The sequence below is a fragment of the Echiichthys vipera genome (assembly GCF_963691815.1).
Source record: "Echiichthys vipera genome assembly, chromosome: 10".
In the NCBI taxonomy this organism is placed as follows: Eukaryota; Metazoa; Chordata; class Actinopteri; order Perciformes; family Trachinidae; genus Echiichthys; species Echiichthys vipera.
In genome coordinates, this window is record NC_139835.1 from 10,612,601 (window position 1) to 10,631,045 (window position 18,445).

Below are 18,445 nucleotides of genomic sequence, written 5' to 3' on the forward strand. Positions count from 1 at the left end.
GGTAAAATGCTGTGTTTGTTATCTGTCAGAGAGACAGGTGTTTTAGATTACTTCCAATACTCACACACACACACACACACACAAACACACATACACACACACACACACACACACCCACACACACACACACACACGCACCTACACGCTTAAGGCCAGACAGAGATCCAGCAAGACAACTAATCGATGGCCCGGAACCAAGGAAAGGAACAGATGAGAAGAGGAGGGGTGAGGAGTAGGGGAACAGAGAGAGACAAAGAGAGCAAGAAGAGAAGGAGGTGAAGCTGAATGAATGGATGCTAGAGAGAGAGAGAGAGAGAGAGAGAGAGAGAGAGAGAGAGAGAGAGAGAGATTTTTTTTGATTTTTAAAAATCTACTTTATTTGGCATTCATTTTTTAACTGTAAACAATGTACAAGTTAAAAAATTAAAATGCAACCTTGATAAATAAATAAATAAATAAATAAAACATTTAAATGAGGAAATCTGCAAACAATAGTTCTCCAGCTGTGACTGAACACAACACATTTTGGAAACACCATATATCTTTAAAAGAGTCTAGGTCCCCTGCGGTTTTATAAAAACTAAAATCCACCAGCAATCTGGCCTTAATCATGTTCACACACACAGGGACCGACTCCACCTGCAGGTTTTCCTCCACCATTCTCTTCCTGGTCACATACACTGCCATCTTAGCCTGCCCTAAAACAAAGTTTAAAAGCTGGCTCTTGTGTTTTTGCTGGCGAGTGTATTTAAAACCACAAATAAAAACCTGCTTACTAAAACTCTCTTTAAAACTGGTAAAAACAACTTGTAAAAACAGAAACAGCGCTGACAGACGGTGACACTCATAAAAACAGTGGAAAATTGTCTCTCTTAAGCCACAGAACGGGCATTTGTCCTCCACAGCATCATTTATCATGGACACAAAGGCATTTACCGCTATGATGCCGTGGAGCAGCCTCCACTGTAAGTCTCCATGTTTTTTGCACAGTGGAGGCTTATAGAGAGACCTCCACTGAGGCCTGGATCCCAGGTCCAGCTCTAAAAAAGTCCTCCAAGGAGTGTCTGTTCGTCCATCCAGTTTATTCCTGTTAAGTGTCTTCACCAATAGTTTATAAAGAGTTTTTCCCGGTGCTCCCTCCAGGGAAACCGGGTGTGCTGCCTGCAACAGAGGCCCAGAGCAGTCTTTTAAGTCCAAAGCCAGAAAGGTGGCAGGAAAAGGGTCCTCCATGCTGGGGGGGGGGGATCTGTGTGTGATATTTTTTAAAAGCAGGGTGTCTTGACTGGTCAGTTTGTTTCTCCAGTGGTCAAGAACTTTTTGTATTACCCTGGTGGATCTCAGGCCCAGCTTAACAGCCAGCCCAGTAGGGTCCTCCAGCTGGGGCCCAGCTAGCTCCACCACCTGACCCAACGTGGAGACGCCTGCAGTCTGCAGCAGCCTGGTCAGGGAGGGTCCTGCCCAGCTTGGGTGGTCCAGCACCGCCCCATACAGGACGGGCTCCTGCAGTAGCCAATAAAGGGAGTCCCCCTGCTGCTGCCTCTCTTTTTTAAGCAGGTTCCAAACACTAAAAACACTTTTATAAAAACCAGGAAGAGATGGTGAAAGGACCTTTCCATCATTCATTAAAAACAAATTAAAATCAAGACCCAGGCTGTTAAAATGTCTCAGGATGCACCGGGATAAAGGTCTCCACAGAGTATCCTCTGGCCCAGTCAGTAACCTTTGTATAAACTGTAGTCTGAAGGCAGCGCCTCTGCTGGCCAGATGGACCAGGCCCTGGCCACCCTCCTCTTTTGGAAGGAAGAGGACACTCTGTGGGACCCAGTGCATCCTGTCCCAAAAGAAATCAACTAAAACCCGTTGTACCTCTGCCAGGAGAGAAACTGGGGGATCGACACAGGACAGCCGGTGCCACAGGGCAGACGAGACCAGGTTGTTCAGGATCAGGGTGCGACCTCTGTATGACATTTTTGGTAAAAGCCATTTCCACTTGTTGAGGCGCCCCTTCACCTTCATGACAACGTTCTCCCAGTTTTTCTTTTTATGGGTCTCGTCTCCCAGAAAGACCCCAAGATACTTGAGTCCTCCTCTTTTCCAGTGTAGGCCCCCGGGCAGCCTGAGCCGACCCCCCAGCTCCTCCCCAACCATCAGAGCCTCGCTCTTCCCCCAGTTCACCTTTGCAGAAGAAATAAAACCAAAATCATTCACAGTATCAGTTAAAACATCAATGTCTCTTTGTGTATTGACCAACACGATAAGGTCATCAGCATAAACAGACAGTTTAAAAGACACATCACACTGGGGGAAACACACACCGTTTAAATTATTCCTAAGTTTATGGAGCAGAGGCTCGATGGCCAGAGAGTACAACATCCCAGAGAGAGAGCAGCCCTGCCTCACCCCTCTCTGGACGCCAAACGGGGCACTCAACCCGCCATTTATCTTCAGGACACTCGCAATGTCATTATAGAGAACCCGGATCATGGCTATAAAGCCTTGGTTGAACCCAAAAGCAGCCAGAGTCTGCCATAAATACTGGTGTTCAACCCGGTCAAAAGCCTTTTCCTGGTCTATGGAAATAAGACCAGTTTCTACAGCCAATGAACTGGAGAGGTCCAAAACATCCCGAATTAAAGTGACATTATCACTTATGAGCCTGCTTGGCACACAGTAAGTCTGGTCAGGGTGGATGACGGACGCCATCACCTCCCTCAGTCTCAGGGCCAGAGCTTTGGACAGGATTTTATAATCCGTGCACAGCAGCGAGACCGGCCTCCAGTTTTTCAGGTCCTGTAGGTCTCCCTTCTTCGGCAGTAGGGTGATGACGGCCCTCCTGCAGCTCAGAGGGAGTCTTCCAGTCAGGAGACTTTTGTTTATAACCTCCAGCAGGTCTTGTCCTATAATGGACCAAAAAGACTTATAAAAGTCAACAGGAAGGCCGTCCATCCCCGGAGCTCTGCCATTTTGTAAGCTGGTCAGCGCAGTGAGGAGCTCCTGCAGAGTCATCTCTGCTGCCAGCTGGGAGTTTGTGTCAGCACTGACCTGAGGGAGACCACTGAGGAAGCTGGTGTGCACATCTGGATTATTTGTCCACTCACTCTTAAAGAGGTCTCTGTAGAAACCGGCAGCAAACTTCCTGATCTCAGAAGAGTCTGAGACTTCAGAGCTACCACCCGTGCGTAAAGAGTGAATGGTCTTCCTTTGTCCGTTTTTTTGCTCCAGCCCAAAGAAAAACTGGGAGGGCGCGTCCATCTGTGAGATGTTCATGAAGCGAGACCTGACCAGAGCTCCCTGTGCTGAGACACCCAGCAGGTTGGCTATGGCCGATTTTTTTAACTTGAGGGAGTCTAAATGCCCTCGATCTCCTGTAGAAGCTGCTAAAGACTGCAGTTCTCCGACCTGTCTCTCCAGATCCTTCATTGACCGGGTTAAATCTCTCGTGACATTGCGAGTGAACTGCTGGCAAAGTTGTTTGATTTGGGTTTTCCCAAAGTCCCACCACTGTTGTATGTTAGCGAAGGCAGGCCTGCTCTCTCTGTGGGAAAACCAGAACAACTTAAAAGCAGTTCTAAAAGCCTGGTCTTTTAAAAGGTTCGTGTTAAAATGCCAATAGGCGCTCTTTAAACGAACATTTTTAATAAAAACAGAGCAGGAGACAAGACAGTGATCAGTAAAACCCACAGGCTGAATAAAACACCTTTTAAAAATATTAAAATGGTGTTTAAAACAATAGAGGCGGTCCAGTCTGGCCAGAGATAAAAGGTTTCCCCTTGTGTGACTCCAGGTATACTGTCTGTGATTACTGTTAAAAACCCTCCACAGGTCAGACAGCTCGTGCTCTTCTATCAGCTGTCTGAACCTGTGGGATGAAGCAGGGTGTGGTTCCGGATGATTCCTGTCTAAGGTTGGATTAACCGTACAATTAAAATCCCCCCCTAAAAACATAAAATCATCACTACCACCAGCTCTAACAGTATCGCTTAAAATGTTTAAAAATGCCACCCTATCCACCCCACTGGTGGGCGCGTAGACATTTAAAAACACAAGCTTCACACTATCAAACACAGCAGTGACCTTTAATAAAACACCTGGGATGATTTCCTCAGTCACACACGAAACAGGTAAAAAACTTCTGGCAAATAAAATCCCCACCCCTCCACTAAGACTGGACTTATGACTTAAAATCACCTCCCCATTAAAAGCCATCCTCCAGTCACTCTCGTTATCTGCTGTGCTGTGGGTTTCCTGTACAAGCATCACATCAATTCTCCTCATCTCCATCAGTTTAAAAAGAGCATCTCTTTTAAAATCAGCCCTGGCTCCGTTCAGGTTTAAAATGCTGATGTTAAAATCACACATTGGTGGAGAAAAGTTTAAAAAGAACAAAACTGTGATAAAAAACGTCAAGTAAAAGCACCTATGTTTAAAAATCATCTTCATCATCAATGATTTTTGCTTTCACTCTGACTAATAATTTTCTTAAACGATAGATTTCCTTGTCTGTGAGCACTTCTTCCGACTTTCCAGACTTCCTGGTGAGAGGCCGAGCTGACTGAATGAACAGTCTCAGGTCGTCGAAATGATCCTCCACTGCAGGAAGTCTGGCACCTTTTGTAATCTCTAAAAACTTTTTTATATTGTCAGGAGTGTACAGGTGAGTGTGCTCCTCCTCCTGAGTGAGGCAGAAGTCACTCTCTGCCTCTGCTGCAGCCTTCACCTCCTTCCCCACTCTCCTGTTCTTTGATGCAGAGGCTACACACTCAAGACTTTTTCTTTTTTGTGAGATTTTAAAAATCTCCTCATCAGACATTTCCTCATCATTAAATTCCATTATTGTTGTTTCATTATCACTGTTTTCAATACAACTATCAGTTTGTTTGTTTTCTTCACTTGTTATTTGTTTTTCACTTTCGGACTTTTCATTTGAAGCAAGATCAGCGCTCATGGAGTCCACCTCGACCCCCGAAGGCTCAGCAGCCTCCGCGGGCGTCGGGGCAGCCTCCGCTACCGCCGCGGGCAGCGGAGCGCCCCCCGGCTCCCCGGTAGCCACCGCGGCCGGCGCCGCCGTCTCAGACGGCGGAGCACTCGGCGCGGCAGCCCCGGGTGCCGGCCGGCGCTCCGCTCCCGCAGCGGCAGCCGCAGGCCGCCGCCCCGCCCCTCCAGTCGGGCAAGAGCGGACTAAATGCCCCTCCGCTCCGCAACCAAAACATTTCATGGTCTCCGACGAAGCGAAGACCATGTAGTTAAAACCCTCCACTTTAAAAGAAAAGCTCAGGTTGAGATCACTTGTCGTGTCTTTGAGGATCATGTACACCTGTCTCCGGTGACACACGACATGCTTCAGCTGCGGTGACTTGCAGCCCAAAGACACCATTTTTATCGGGGAGACGAGCTGGCCATAGCGAGACAACTCTTTAGCCAGCACTTCATTCTTAATGAACGGCGGAGCATTGGAGATTGTTATCTTCGTGGACGGACTAACGAGGGGGAGAACGGGAGTGAAGGTGTCGTGTAACACTACACCGTTCTCCACCACTTCGCTAACCTTAGCGGTGCTATCCAGGAAGATAACAATGGCTCCGTTCATGCGGGAGGCAGACTTAATACTACTATATCCCACCACTTCTCCCACTGCAAGCCCAGCTTCCTCCACAGAACATTGCACAGCCGGGATGAGTTTGACGGCATGACGACGGGTCAGCCGTTCAAACTCCGAGGCAGCCGTAGCTACCACCGGCATTATATTAAACAAAAATATACCACCACCAAACCACCAAACACCACAAAAAACACCTCTAACTAAAGACAAACTGTGAACACATAAACACACCAAACAAAAAGAAGGAATAAAGTTAGAAAAACTCACTCACACCACTGAAAAAGTTCAGCACGCACCACGCTCTCAGCACTCACCACGCTCCCAGCACTCCGTCCTCCATTCACACAGAGAGAGAGAGAGAGAGAGAGAGAGAGAGAGAGAGAGAGAGAGAGAGAGAGAGAGAGAGAGAGAGAGAGAGAGAGAGATGCTAAGTGAGACTTCCCAGGAAAAGGATTCTCATCAATCACAGAGTTGTTAGAATAACGGAGCCACCAGAACTCACATCATCAATCTGCACCACACCTCACTAAACCAGACCAGACCAGACCAGAAAAGAATAGAATAGGATATAATAGAATAGAGTAGAGTAGAGTAGAGAAGAGTAGAGTAGAGTAGAGTAGAGTAGAACACAACAAAATAGGATGGAATAGAGTAGAAAAAGAATTGAACATAACGAAATAGGATGGAATAGAGTAGAAAATAATAGAACACAACCAAATAGGATGGAATAGAGTAGAATAGAATAGAACACAAAAAAATAGAATGGCATAGAGCTATAATAAAATAGAATAGAATAGAAAAGAATAGAACACAACAACATAGAATACAATGGAACAGAAAAGAATAGAATAGAACAAAACAAAGTCTAATAGAATATGAGCTACATCAGAGAAAGTGCCCCAGAGAGGGATCTAAAACACACATGTGGCCCTTGAGCCAACATAGAAACACACACATGCCTGAGCTGCACGGGTAAACATATCGACAAACACACACTCGAACACACTCACACAGACATGCATGAACACATACACATACAAACTCAGTTATAAGATACCAGGGGGTGCAAGATGCAAGGAGGGGCATGTTGGCATTTATGACAGCTGCTTGTCAAGACTAGAGGTTGCACATACACATACGAACAGACAAACCCCCAAGTACACACACATACACACACATGCATGGGCCTTGCTCTCTGCTAGGTGTTAACGCAGGGGAACAGCTGAGAGCCTCTGTGGAACGCAGCGACCCCACCACAACACTGACGACCAGCGAGAGAGAGACAGCATGAGAGTAGCAGCTTATCTCATGCTGTCTTTCTGTCTCTCTCTGGTCTCAGCTTAATTTGCAGCCAGCTGTAAAGTCAATTTCATGCAAAGATCTGATGCGTCACCAACAATAAAATCCAAATCAGGGTTCTTTCCATGGGCTGAGGAGATTATATGGACGATCTGAACGTCAGAAGGAAAGAAACTGAGAGTCTTTCAAGTCAATTTATGTCAAGCAAATTCTTTAATGTCAGCTAATTTTGAGAGTGGGCTGGGGAGAGTGAGCTGTCAGTTGCAGTTGAGGTGAAACAGGAAGGAAGTGTGAGACTGATGGGACCTTGGCCTCATGCTGCCTCTTGGCCACAGTCTCTTCCTGTGTACGCTAGCCCAGAGTTTGGCCTCAGCACAGCTCTGACAATCTGAACTACTGCTTCTATTCCACATCTGTCTGTGGCTATCTGTAATTGCTGCTTGCCTGGTTCTTGTCTCTTTGAGCAGAACACTGATCCCTCAATGGCTCCTTGACTGTTAACTGAACAATCTTTTGATCATTGCTTAGAAGCAGCACATCTTGGGTTGTCTTATCACAGGCTTTAGAGAGGGTATCATATGCTAACAGTGCAAAAGAGAGCCTAAATGTTAAGAGCTTTTTGTGGTGTGATTGTGCTGCAAGATTTTAGTCAGGAAATCTGTGAGTCATGCAGCTGGCAGCCTGACCAGTTGGCAAACTATGAAAAATGATTTAGACGGTGATGAGAGATTCTGGTTCTTGAAACTTGCGCTTTTTAAATTCTACAAAAATAGAGAAGACTCCATCTGACATTGGTGACAGGAATAGTTCAAACCGATGACTTAACGGTGGGAAATCATGCCTGAGATTACGTCTTTTTAAAAAAAAAAAGCTTGTTGACAATGCGTAAAGCCAAACCTGCGGGCAGTCTTTGCAAGGCTACAGGAAGGTGACACCCGACAAGATAATCTGTTGTTTATGGAAGGCGTCTCACCGAAGAGCGCCCTTGCAGGCTGGTTTGAATTCATTTCTGTCTGCGGGGTGAGTGAACCTCACACTCCCTTTCCCCTCTCACCCAGACAGCCTCATAACTCACACTTGGCACAGAGATGGCAGGAAGTTGGCACTGTGATAAAATACGGGAAACAATGCCTTACCCAGGCATCTAGCTGCTAAACCTTGATATCACTACACCACCCACTCACTCTCTCCAACTCACTCCCCCTCTCTCCCACGCAAACACATTCGCTGACACAAATATAGCTGTGGCGGAGTTATTATGTGTGACATGTCAACGCAAGAAAAAAGATGCTATTAAAATAGGCGTGCAATCTGTTTTTAGTTAAGACAGTTTTTTGGCAACTTTTTCAGGAAAAAAGGTTCTGTACTTCAGGATCTGGATCTTGGATTTGTGCCACATCCTGATGGATATGAAGAAACCCCTCAAAACTTTAATAAGAATCAGATTTTTTTCAAAATACATATTATTAAATCATTTTAGGTTTTTACTAATACCTTTAACATCAACATGGTTGTGTCTTGCCAGATATGCTCAACTGCTTTCCTTATTATGTCAGAGAAAATTTCCTTCAGAATGTATTTGCTCTTGAGAATTAGTTGTATGTGAATGTCATTTCTAGGGGACAGTGTACCACACATTGTAAGCAGTCAACACATCCTCACTTCCAGGTGGTCACGCAGCTGCTTGGTCACGAGGACCCCTTGATATGGTTAATTTTAGGCAACACAATTGCTTGCTTAGATTAGGAACAGATCATGGACTTGAATAAGTACGGTTGTTACCTGTTAACTTACATATGTGTTGTTACCTAAGTTACCTAACTTACATATGTGTTGTTACCCAAGTTACCTAACTTACATATATGTTGTTAGTTAAGTATGTTACATTCATATCTTAGTTTACGTGAGTTATATTCAAATTTAAGTCGATGCTGACTTTTGGTACCCTGGAACCGCCAGTAAACTACAATTTGCTCTGCAGCTCTGGAGCTCATTAACTATGTCAGAAAATCACAACTCACCATTAAAAATCCTACTATCTCTTATGGACGGGCGTAACCATTGACGACAGTGCTGAGCCATCGAAGTCGTCACCTTGTTCATTGCTCTGATTGGTCATATTCAGTTGTATTGCTATCCAGTTGTGTGCAGTGTTATTTTTAAATGCATGCGTTGATGTGGGTCTGGATTTTTGGATCGCAGGTGACAGAAAGCCTGCACCTGGGTGAGAGTCCTGTGTACGTTTGACCCACCTGTCCACCTCGGCCTCCCCTGCGTGGACTTTGTTGCTCTTTATACTACGTCATCTCCCTGCATCATTATCACAGTCGGGCATTTGAAAGCCTGTCGACACTAAAGAGTGCATTGTGCATTGGTATAAGATGCTGAGGGCCACTGACCAAGCTGCTGTTTTCAACTGATTTGATTTGTGTGACTATGTGAGCCATTGAAAGTGTCAGTGATTCTATAAATCCTTAATGTGGTCATGGCACCCTTATCAACGGACACATGAGAACATCTGTAAATAATCATTATTACTAAAAGTCTGAGGAAACCCTGAATCCTACTTTGTTTGCACACAGCTCCAGGTTTCTCAGGTACCCGTACCTGTATGTACTCCCTGTTGCTGTCTTCATTGGGCGTCCATCCGTTGTCGTGGTAATTGAGTCGGGCCTGCCGTGGCAGCCAGTGTTCATCGTAGAAACTTGATGAGGCTGTGATCTGGTCATCGGTGATCTTTCCTGACTCCAGACCGAATGCATTACTACAATGGAAAGCTACAAGAGGGCAGGGGGAGCCGACGAAGAGATTTTCACCAAATATTCTACCATTTATTTGATTAAAAAGATAAAAACAAAGTACGAAATAAAACTTACTCTCACTGACTTCCTTGTGCGTCATGTTGTACCGAGCTGAGAAACCATCTTTAGCCACAGCCATGTCAGTGTGGAAGGACAGAGAGAGAATGCCAGTAGATGATTGGATCTCAGGAGGCACCCTGGTCCCACAGTATCGACCAATCAGAGGGCCCACTGTTGATCAGACAAAGAGTATTGGATTTGCCATCAGTGCGTTAAAGGTCCAATATACTGCTCATGTTCAGGTTCATCGTTGTATGGGTTTTATTAGAACATGTAAACATGCTTTAAAAGTTATAGAAAATAAATAAAATTCTCATATACTGTCTGTCTAAATATATCTGTCTTCCCCCTCTGTCTGAAACACTGTGTTTTAGTGCCTGTCTCATTAAGACCCCACTCTTTAAAAACCCAAGTTGCTCTGATTGATCAGTATTTCCTGGTCTTCTGCATCTGCGCTCCCTGTGTCCCTTTACAGTCATTGCAGCTGGGAATGACTGTAACAGTACTGTAGTGTCACTGCCTACCAATATAGTATAGTGTAGTTGTCACAACTGTACAGAAGTCCTGACGGCTCGCTGAAAGACACGGTTTCTGATTACAGGCTGTTTGCATTTCTCTGTGGATTGAGTATTGATAGGATACGTTGATAGGATTTATATTGCACCACACACTGCTTTATGACAAAAAAGACATGGGGACACTTTTTATAATATGGGACCTTTAAGATTCTTTCAGAAACTTATATTTGTCATAATTTGGTTTATCTGGTCTATCTGAGTGACTCATGATATGCTGATTACATAAGAAGTTACAATGATCTCACTAATCCAGGTGTCATGACCATTTATTCATTTTTCGTTCCTTTATCAATCCCTTTTTCCTCACATTTGTCCTTCTCTATCCTTTGCTACTTACATTTCATTTTCCTTTTTTCCATTATCTCTCACACTCCTCCTTCACTGACATCTGCTCATCACTCCACCCTCTCATGTCATCACCTCTCCTCACTTCATCTATCAATTCAACAGGCTTTTACAATGTGTACTATATATATATAGTCTGTGTGTGTGTGTTTGTGTGTGTGTGTGTGTATGTGAAAATGTAGGGATCTAAGTGGTTCTTCTACTGTCCTCTAATACCACAACTTGTATATGTCAACAGATGAGTGTGATTTAGAGCCCTGGGGTGTGTGTATTTGTGAAGGGGTGGGAGCACAGATAGAAGATTCATCCCACTACTCCTTGACTCCTTTCTCTCACACACGCAGATACTTTGCACACACAGAAGGAGGCTTGTGGAGGAGGAAGACGAAGAAAATAGCCGTCAATCGATCGGAGATATTGATTTTTTTTTCCTTCCCTTGCAGAATGGGTGGATATTTGAAATACCGCTCTAGATCAAATAATGGTAATAACTCTTTTCTTGATTGTGGTGAGGAGAGAAGAGAAGAGAAGAAAAGAAAAGAGAAAAAAGACAAGAGAGGAAAAGAGAAGAGAAGAGAAGAGAAGAGAAGAGAAGAGAAGAGAAGAGAAGAGAAGAGAAGAGAAGAGATGAGAAGAGAAGAGAAGAGAATCTCAAATCCACCAAGACGATTTCTATAAATAAATGACCCATGTTTACATAAAATTCTGGCCCAATAAATGTCATTTTTTGTTGTTGGATGATTTAATATTTAATATTTCTGGCTTACAGGCAAAACTGGTCTCATTTCCCTTTCTTTCTCTGTGTTTATGAATTCAATTTCAGCAGCATATAAACTGGACAGAAGGCCCATTTGTCCCTTTCCTGACCCCTGCAAACAGATACAGTATGTGGTAACACACACACACACACACGCACACGCACACACACATGCACACACGCACACACACACACACACACACACACACACACACACACACACATAATGTGCATCATAATGTGGTATGTGCATAACTGACCTCCCTTTTGGATGTATGGGAATGAGAGTATGGGAGTGTATGACTGGCCCCAGATGAAATTTTCTCATTTTGATTTATTGTTTATTTCTAGATTCGACTGACAATGCATTATATTCTATATATAATGCATAATAATATTAAATATCCTTTAACAAAGCTGTTTGTTTAAGAAAGCATAGTGGTATTTAATGAAATGTTCCTGTCTAAAATCGGCATCTGTATTGGTCTCACAAATCCCGCGGCGGTCGAGCTCTCAACACAACCACTTCACATTCCAGTTTTTTTATTTGCTTACTTACTCATCGGGCTATCCCTAACCTTTCCTTTGAATAAATATATATTTAAGTCTAGCTCTTTGTCTTTCAACCACCCCTCCCTTCCTCCAACATATTTGAACCTTATAAGAAACAAACATGGTCGTGCTCTTTCCCTGTTTGTCTTTTTTTCTTGCCCTCTCTTCCTACTTAGGACTCTGCCCTGCTGCAAAGGTTGAAACTAAGTCCTTCACCTCTGAATCTCCTCCTGTATATTTCCTTCCATTTCAACCTCCTCCCACTTCATTTCACTTTGCTTCCTTTCCTTTCACTATCCTTCTCTCTCTCCATCACTCAGAGTTGAAGCCTTTCGTCCTCTCTTTCCCTTCCCTCCCTCTCTTCTTGACTTTCTGGTCATCTTCATTTGTTTTACTTACTACTTTGTGTAATCTCTCAACTTAACATTTAATCCCATAAAAAAGATTAAAGATGCTGTGGCGTTTTTCTATTTTCCTTTAACCGCCATCATTTCTTGGTACCATCCCTTTGACTTTTCTTCCCCCCACAGGTTCAATTCACAGTAAAGTTATTCCTTAGAAAAGCACCTTTGTTTGCTACTAATTCTATTCAGTCTTTGCTGTGTATGTTCTAAGTACCTTACACGATGTGGGAATTAATCAATTAAAAAAGTCTCAAGTCAAATTGTTCAATTTGTAAACCTAAAAGCAGCATGGAAATAAGTATCACACAACAAACTACAAATAACATATTATTTGTAATGTATTGTTGTGTGATCAGAACTAAGATAGTTTAAACTACTACAAAAAAAGATTTATTTTCCAAGATAAATCTTCCTTTCTCTTCCATTCCAACCTGCTGAACTCCCTTCAAATCCTCCTATATCTTTTCTCCCAGTCCTACTCCTGAAGGCAGACCAGAAATCTTCTTGCACTCATTTATTCATCTCAAATTCTCCTTCATGAAGGACCTTTCCCTGCCCTTCCATTGCTCTTCTTTTTCTCTCTACCTCTTCCATCTTTTGAAACTAGATCCAAAACCTTTGTGCCTTAGATTTGTTCTTCTAAACTCTTCCAGTCTTTCTAGCAGCTAGAGCAGAAATATCCTAGTCCTCTTATGTTCCTACTCTCACCTTACCTCTTTTCTCCCTCCTCTCAGCAACACCTATTTTATTTTCCCCTTGAAACATGATGTTGTTTCTCCACAGTAGGTGCCAACATCCTGCCTGCAAGCTTAGCTTTCATCTACCAACGCAAAGCTACTAAAATAGTTGCTACTCCTCAGTCAATAATGATGTAGGCAGGGCAGAATGCGCACCATTTTAACTTTGTTCTGTGTATTGACTCGGGGGATGGCTGAATTACTATTGAACGGCTCCGTCCAGCAAAAAACATTGTCACCAATGGCATTATTGTGGCAGGCAAACAATGATCATAATCCAAAAACACATCAATGTCTCACCTCCTGGCAGCCCGTCCCACACTTCCAGCCAGTCGTACTTGCAGTCTCCCTCTCCGCCCGGCAGGGGGTCGTTCTCCAGGTCAAAGGTGAGGAAGGTGAGGGTCACATCCATGCTGGGGGGGACAATGATGATGAAGGAGCACTCCAGGTTGTGGGGGTATTTGTCAGGGAAGCCCGGAGACTCAATGAGACCCGTGGGACTGGTGAAGTTACGGGAACAGTCGGAACCTGGGATGAACACAAAGACACAAAATGTATATTAAGAGGCCTACATCAGATAATTATAGCAGTTTAACAACAGATATAGACTGTGATTGTACTTAAAACTTATTTATTTTTAGAGGAAGGTGCTTTTAAACTGAATGCGTGCCTCACAATGTAATAATTCCCAGCTATCTCATCTTAATTGACCAAATAAGACAAAGTCTGTTTATGTGAGAGCCAATGTGATTTAGCGCATAGTTAGGGCTGCTGAAGTCTTACGGTAGTTTTATCTAGATGTCAATCTTGTGTTTTAAAATCTATCCAAAGAGTGATACAACTTCAAAATGGCCCTGTAGGATATGGAGCTGATAAAAACAGAGAAGGCATTTAAAGTGGTAAAACAGTAACCTTGTGATGTAGTAAAGACAAAGATACAGCACAGTACGAGTGAGAGAACAACACCAACTGAGTGCCAGAGAGCCCAAAAACACACACGCGCACAGAGCAAGTGTTCATTGTCTTCCTGATTTTAAGAATTGCATCTTTTTCGGCAGCAAAGCGTATCGAAATTGAGTTGAATTGTTTGGCAAACATTTGTTTGTGTCTCCAAAGACACATACCCTACCAGCTCCTGGGAAAATGTGGGGGAAAACCTCAACCTCAAGAGGGATGTGAGGAAGGAGGTTGAAGAATTAAATAAAGACAGAAGAAAATAAATAACAACAGAGAAAGAGTAGAAGAAAACCAGTGGGAAATTGAAAGTGAGCTAGGAGAGAGAAAAATGTAAATATGTACGAGCAAAAGATGTAAACAGAAAAATAAGCGTAAGGAAGACAGATGTAGAATCTGCTGACGGTATCACGGTTGGATGGTCTAACAACTATGAGAAGCTTTAGATATCATCAACATGCAGATCCCGGGGTAATCTGGGGCTCTTCATTTCTGACTGTAATTCTACTAATGTTAATACTCTCTCACACACACATGTTATGAAGTGGATGTGGCTGTACCAACTGGACCATTATTCCAGTCCAGCATGTATAACCAAACACCCAGACAGACGCACACACACACACACACACACACACACACACACACACACACACACACACACACACACACACACACACACACACACACACACACACACACTGTCTAAGCCTCTTATGGTAACCCATTTGTCTCCAGTCTGTTTGGGTGTCTGCTATTGTGCTTGCGTGCTTGAATGAGTAAATGAAGAGAAAGTGAGTAAGAACACATTAAGAGCCAGTGTGTGTATTCTTGCATGAATTCAAACACATACGAGTGTGTCCATGTACAGTTCTCTTTAGCAACCGGCCTACACCAGACATGTTTAAGTCTCATTTTTCATCAGTGTGTCTGACTGAACAGCTGTGCATCGATTATAATCAATACAGCAGTATGTACTGTAGTGGGATTTGATTGCTGTCAATAGTGAATTTAGTCCACAACTGAAATAGCTAGTTTTGCCACAGACCTCCATTGAGAATAGGTTGCTACACGAGGTTGCGTATGGACTCAGTTAGTCAGTAAGCAGACTAGAAGATGCTGTCAGAGGAAGATCTGCATAGGTCTGTGTGAGTCACTGCATTTTTTTGTTAGTGTGTGACATTTACAATCAAAACCTTTGTAGGCATAACCATGAATATTGACATTATTGTCCGGTTTTCTCTCTTCCTTTTCTTTTATCTTCATTTAAAAAAACGCTTAAGTTTATTCTGGAATTTCACTGGTCATGCACGGTGGCGGTCTAGGGACTTACTGCACTGCACAATCTGTCATTTGATTTATGGTATGGTTACACTTGCAGAAACTGAAATACACTAAATACATTTTCACCATATTAGGCTGCTTGTAAATCTATACTGTATGAATGCCTCCCATACATCTATGTGATCATCCATTTTCCAACGCAACCATCTATTTTTAGTTCGGCGGAGATTGTCTGTTTGTCTTGATGTATTCCTGTTTGTCTGTTTTTCTGTCCAACTTCCCATTCTGCTTTGCTTGTTATCGTGACCTCATGCAATGATCTCAAATACAAGCAAACACACACTCGCACTCAGACACACACTGTTTCTCACAGGGTTCCCTAAGCTTCTTGGCCCCCTGCAGAGCCAGTCGCTGGATATTGCGGGTCTGCGTGACTATGACCATGTGTAATGTGAACGCCTGACCAGTTCTGTTGCCGACAGCAAGTTTATTCCCTTCTCATTACTTCATGTTCGTGAACATTGCAAAAACAATTGTGCCCTCCTTCCTCCTGTCTTTCTACGGTCTGTCCCATTCATATTTTCTTCAAAATACTCAAAACTGCTTGGAGTCTCTGTATATGTTTTTGTGTCTGTCTTCTATGAATTTTGTCCCACTTTACTTCTCTCCTCATTCATTTCTCCTTTCTTTTTTAAAAAATTGTTATTCCCCCACTTCTTTCCTTTTTCCTTTCTAATCTTTCTTACCCTCTTCTCTCCTGCTGTTCTTTTTTTTTACCATTGTCCCATGCATCTTTTCATCTTCCACAGCTCCACCATCCTTTTCCCTCCAACTGTCTCATTTCCTATTCTTTTCTCTTCACTTCCCATCTGTTTGAATTGGATGAGTGTGAAAAAAACACATGCTTCACTATGGGGTAAGGTTAGAGGAAGTGTGTGTGTGTGTCTGTGTGTGTGTGTGTGTGTGTGTGTGTGTGTGTGTGTGTGTTGCTGGGTAGATTTGGCGCTGGTGCTTATGGCTCACTGATCTCGGGGAGACAGGAAAAGGTCTGTCAGAGTGTGTGTGTGTGTGTGTGTGTGTGTGTGTGTGTGTGTGTGTGTGTGTGTGTGTGTGTGTGTGTGTGTGTGTGTGTGTGTGTGTGTGTGTGTGTGTGTGTGTGTGTGTGTGTGTGTGGGTGTGTATGGGGATGTGTATGTGTGTGATTATGTGTGTGTGTGTCTGGTAAGTTGGTATGCAGACGCTTACTTTGATTCAAACTCTCTACTTTTATTCAAACGTCTTTTATGCCAATGGGCTATTAGGCGGATCAAACCCACAACTATTTCCTCCTTCCCTCCCCTGGATTCTAACACACACACACACACACACACACACACACACACACACACACACACACACACACACACACACACACACACACACACACACACACAAACACACACACAACACACACACACACACACACACACACACACACACACACACACACACACACACACACACACACACACACACACACACACACACACACACACACATTACTGTAGTACACATACACAGGACTTAACCTACACACTTTCACAGCTCAACCACAGCTTGGTTTTTCCACATGTGGTTAGATTCCACCTCAGTGTCATTTCAGTTGGAGGCTTGTGGTGCTGAAACTCCTCTAACATTACGTTTCAGCCTCTGTCACTGAATCACAGCAGGGATTTCCCTCCACAATAAACTCCCTATTCAAATTACCGCTGACATGAAATCAAACTGTCACAAGACAACTAACCCCCTAGCTGTGTCAATGCAATTTGCTAGAAGCTCCAACCCAGCATTACTTTAATGATGTAGATCAGGGAAATATTTTCAGATTTATTCTTAAGTTTGACATCTTTGGAATGCTCAGTCTGCCATTACTCAAAACACTGTCTGGTTTATTCTAATATTCATAAACAAACCTTTAAACAGAACATCAGCAAAATTATCTGTCGCATTATTCCCGTTATAAAATCTCCATCAGTAAGTGTGAAAAATATCCTTTAAACAGCAATTTAGGCAAAGTCTGTTTGTTACATTAGCCCTACCACAGAGCACCTTTTGCTCCTCACTGGGTTGGATCTGGATCCACTTTTCTTAATGAAAGCCAGAGGAAGGAGGAGCGCACAATCTGATTGGTTCGACGGTGTAATAAACTGGCTTGATGGGTAGTCGGACAGAGGCAGAGAGGAAGTGCCTAAAGGTATTTGCTAGAATGTAAACAACAGCAGTTATTGGAAAGGATTGTCACAAAAGCTTCCATACTACACTGCCTGAGGAGTGTGTGTGTGTATGTGTGTGTGTGTGCGTGTGTGTTTGTGTTATACAGAGATCAGTTCACACAGTTGCACTTTGGGGACTCACTTCTTATTTCAGTCAAAAACTAGTCCTCACAAGGTAAACTGTTAAAATTAAGGTTAGGTTAAGTGATTGGGGCATGCAGTGGTTGTGGGGTAGATAAGAGAATGAATGCAAGTCTCTGACACGTCCTCTTAAGTGACAAAAATAGATAATGTGTGTGAGTAAGTGAGTTAACATTTGCGTGCAGACATAGAAGCTGCCCTGCATTTGTAAATAACCGTCCAGTCTGCATGAGTGCACTGCATTCATATGTGTGTGTGTGCGTGTGCGTGTGTGTCTGGAGAGTTCTGGGTCACAATACAGCTGGGGGCACACTGCCTAGACAGTCCAATTTGATTGGTTGCCACATTCTAGTGGCTTTGTTCCTATTGGCTGGGATTTTACTAGAGTATCCATAGTAACAGAGCTGTAAACAAAAACAAGTGTGGTATGTGTATGTGTTTTTGTGTTCAAAGTTTTTTTTTGTGTTTGTCCAAGCCCTTCATTTTGATATCTGTTATTAGCATGAGCCTTTGTCGGTGTGTATGTTTGTATCAGTGCATCATGTCCTCTGCAGATGTGACTGCAAAATTGAGAGAAAACAAATGCATGCTTTTGTGTTTTCATGAAAGAAATCTGTTACTGTATATGCGTTGGTTCCCAGACTGATTTTACTGTTCACCTTTGAGGGGTCCAGTAATCAGG

General features: G+C 43.3%; 1 protein-coding gene across 3 annotated transcripts in view; it reads right to left on the reverse strand.

Moving 5' to 3' along the window:
* Positions 1–18,445, reverse strand: part of LOC310952802 (neuropilin-2-like) — a 109,188-nt gene that overhangs the window by 56,122 nt on the left and 34,621 nt on the right. For all 3 annotated transcript variants that reach the window (XM_083921515.1, XM_083921513.1, XM_083921514.1), the window contains exons 4-6: positions 13,433–13,660; positions 9,775–9,930; positions 9,506–9,675 (exon numbers count right to left, since the gene is read on the reverse strand). In XM_083921515.1, the coding sequence (XP_083777641.1) occupies positions 9,506–9,675; positions 9,775–9,930; positions 13,433–13,660 (554 nt within the window). The remainder of the gene's footprint in view (positions 1–9,505; positions 9,676–9,774; positions 9,931–13,432; positions 13,661–18,445) is intronic.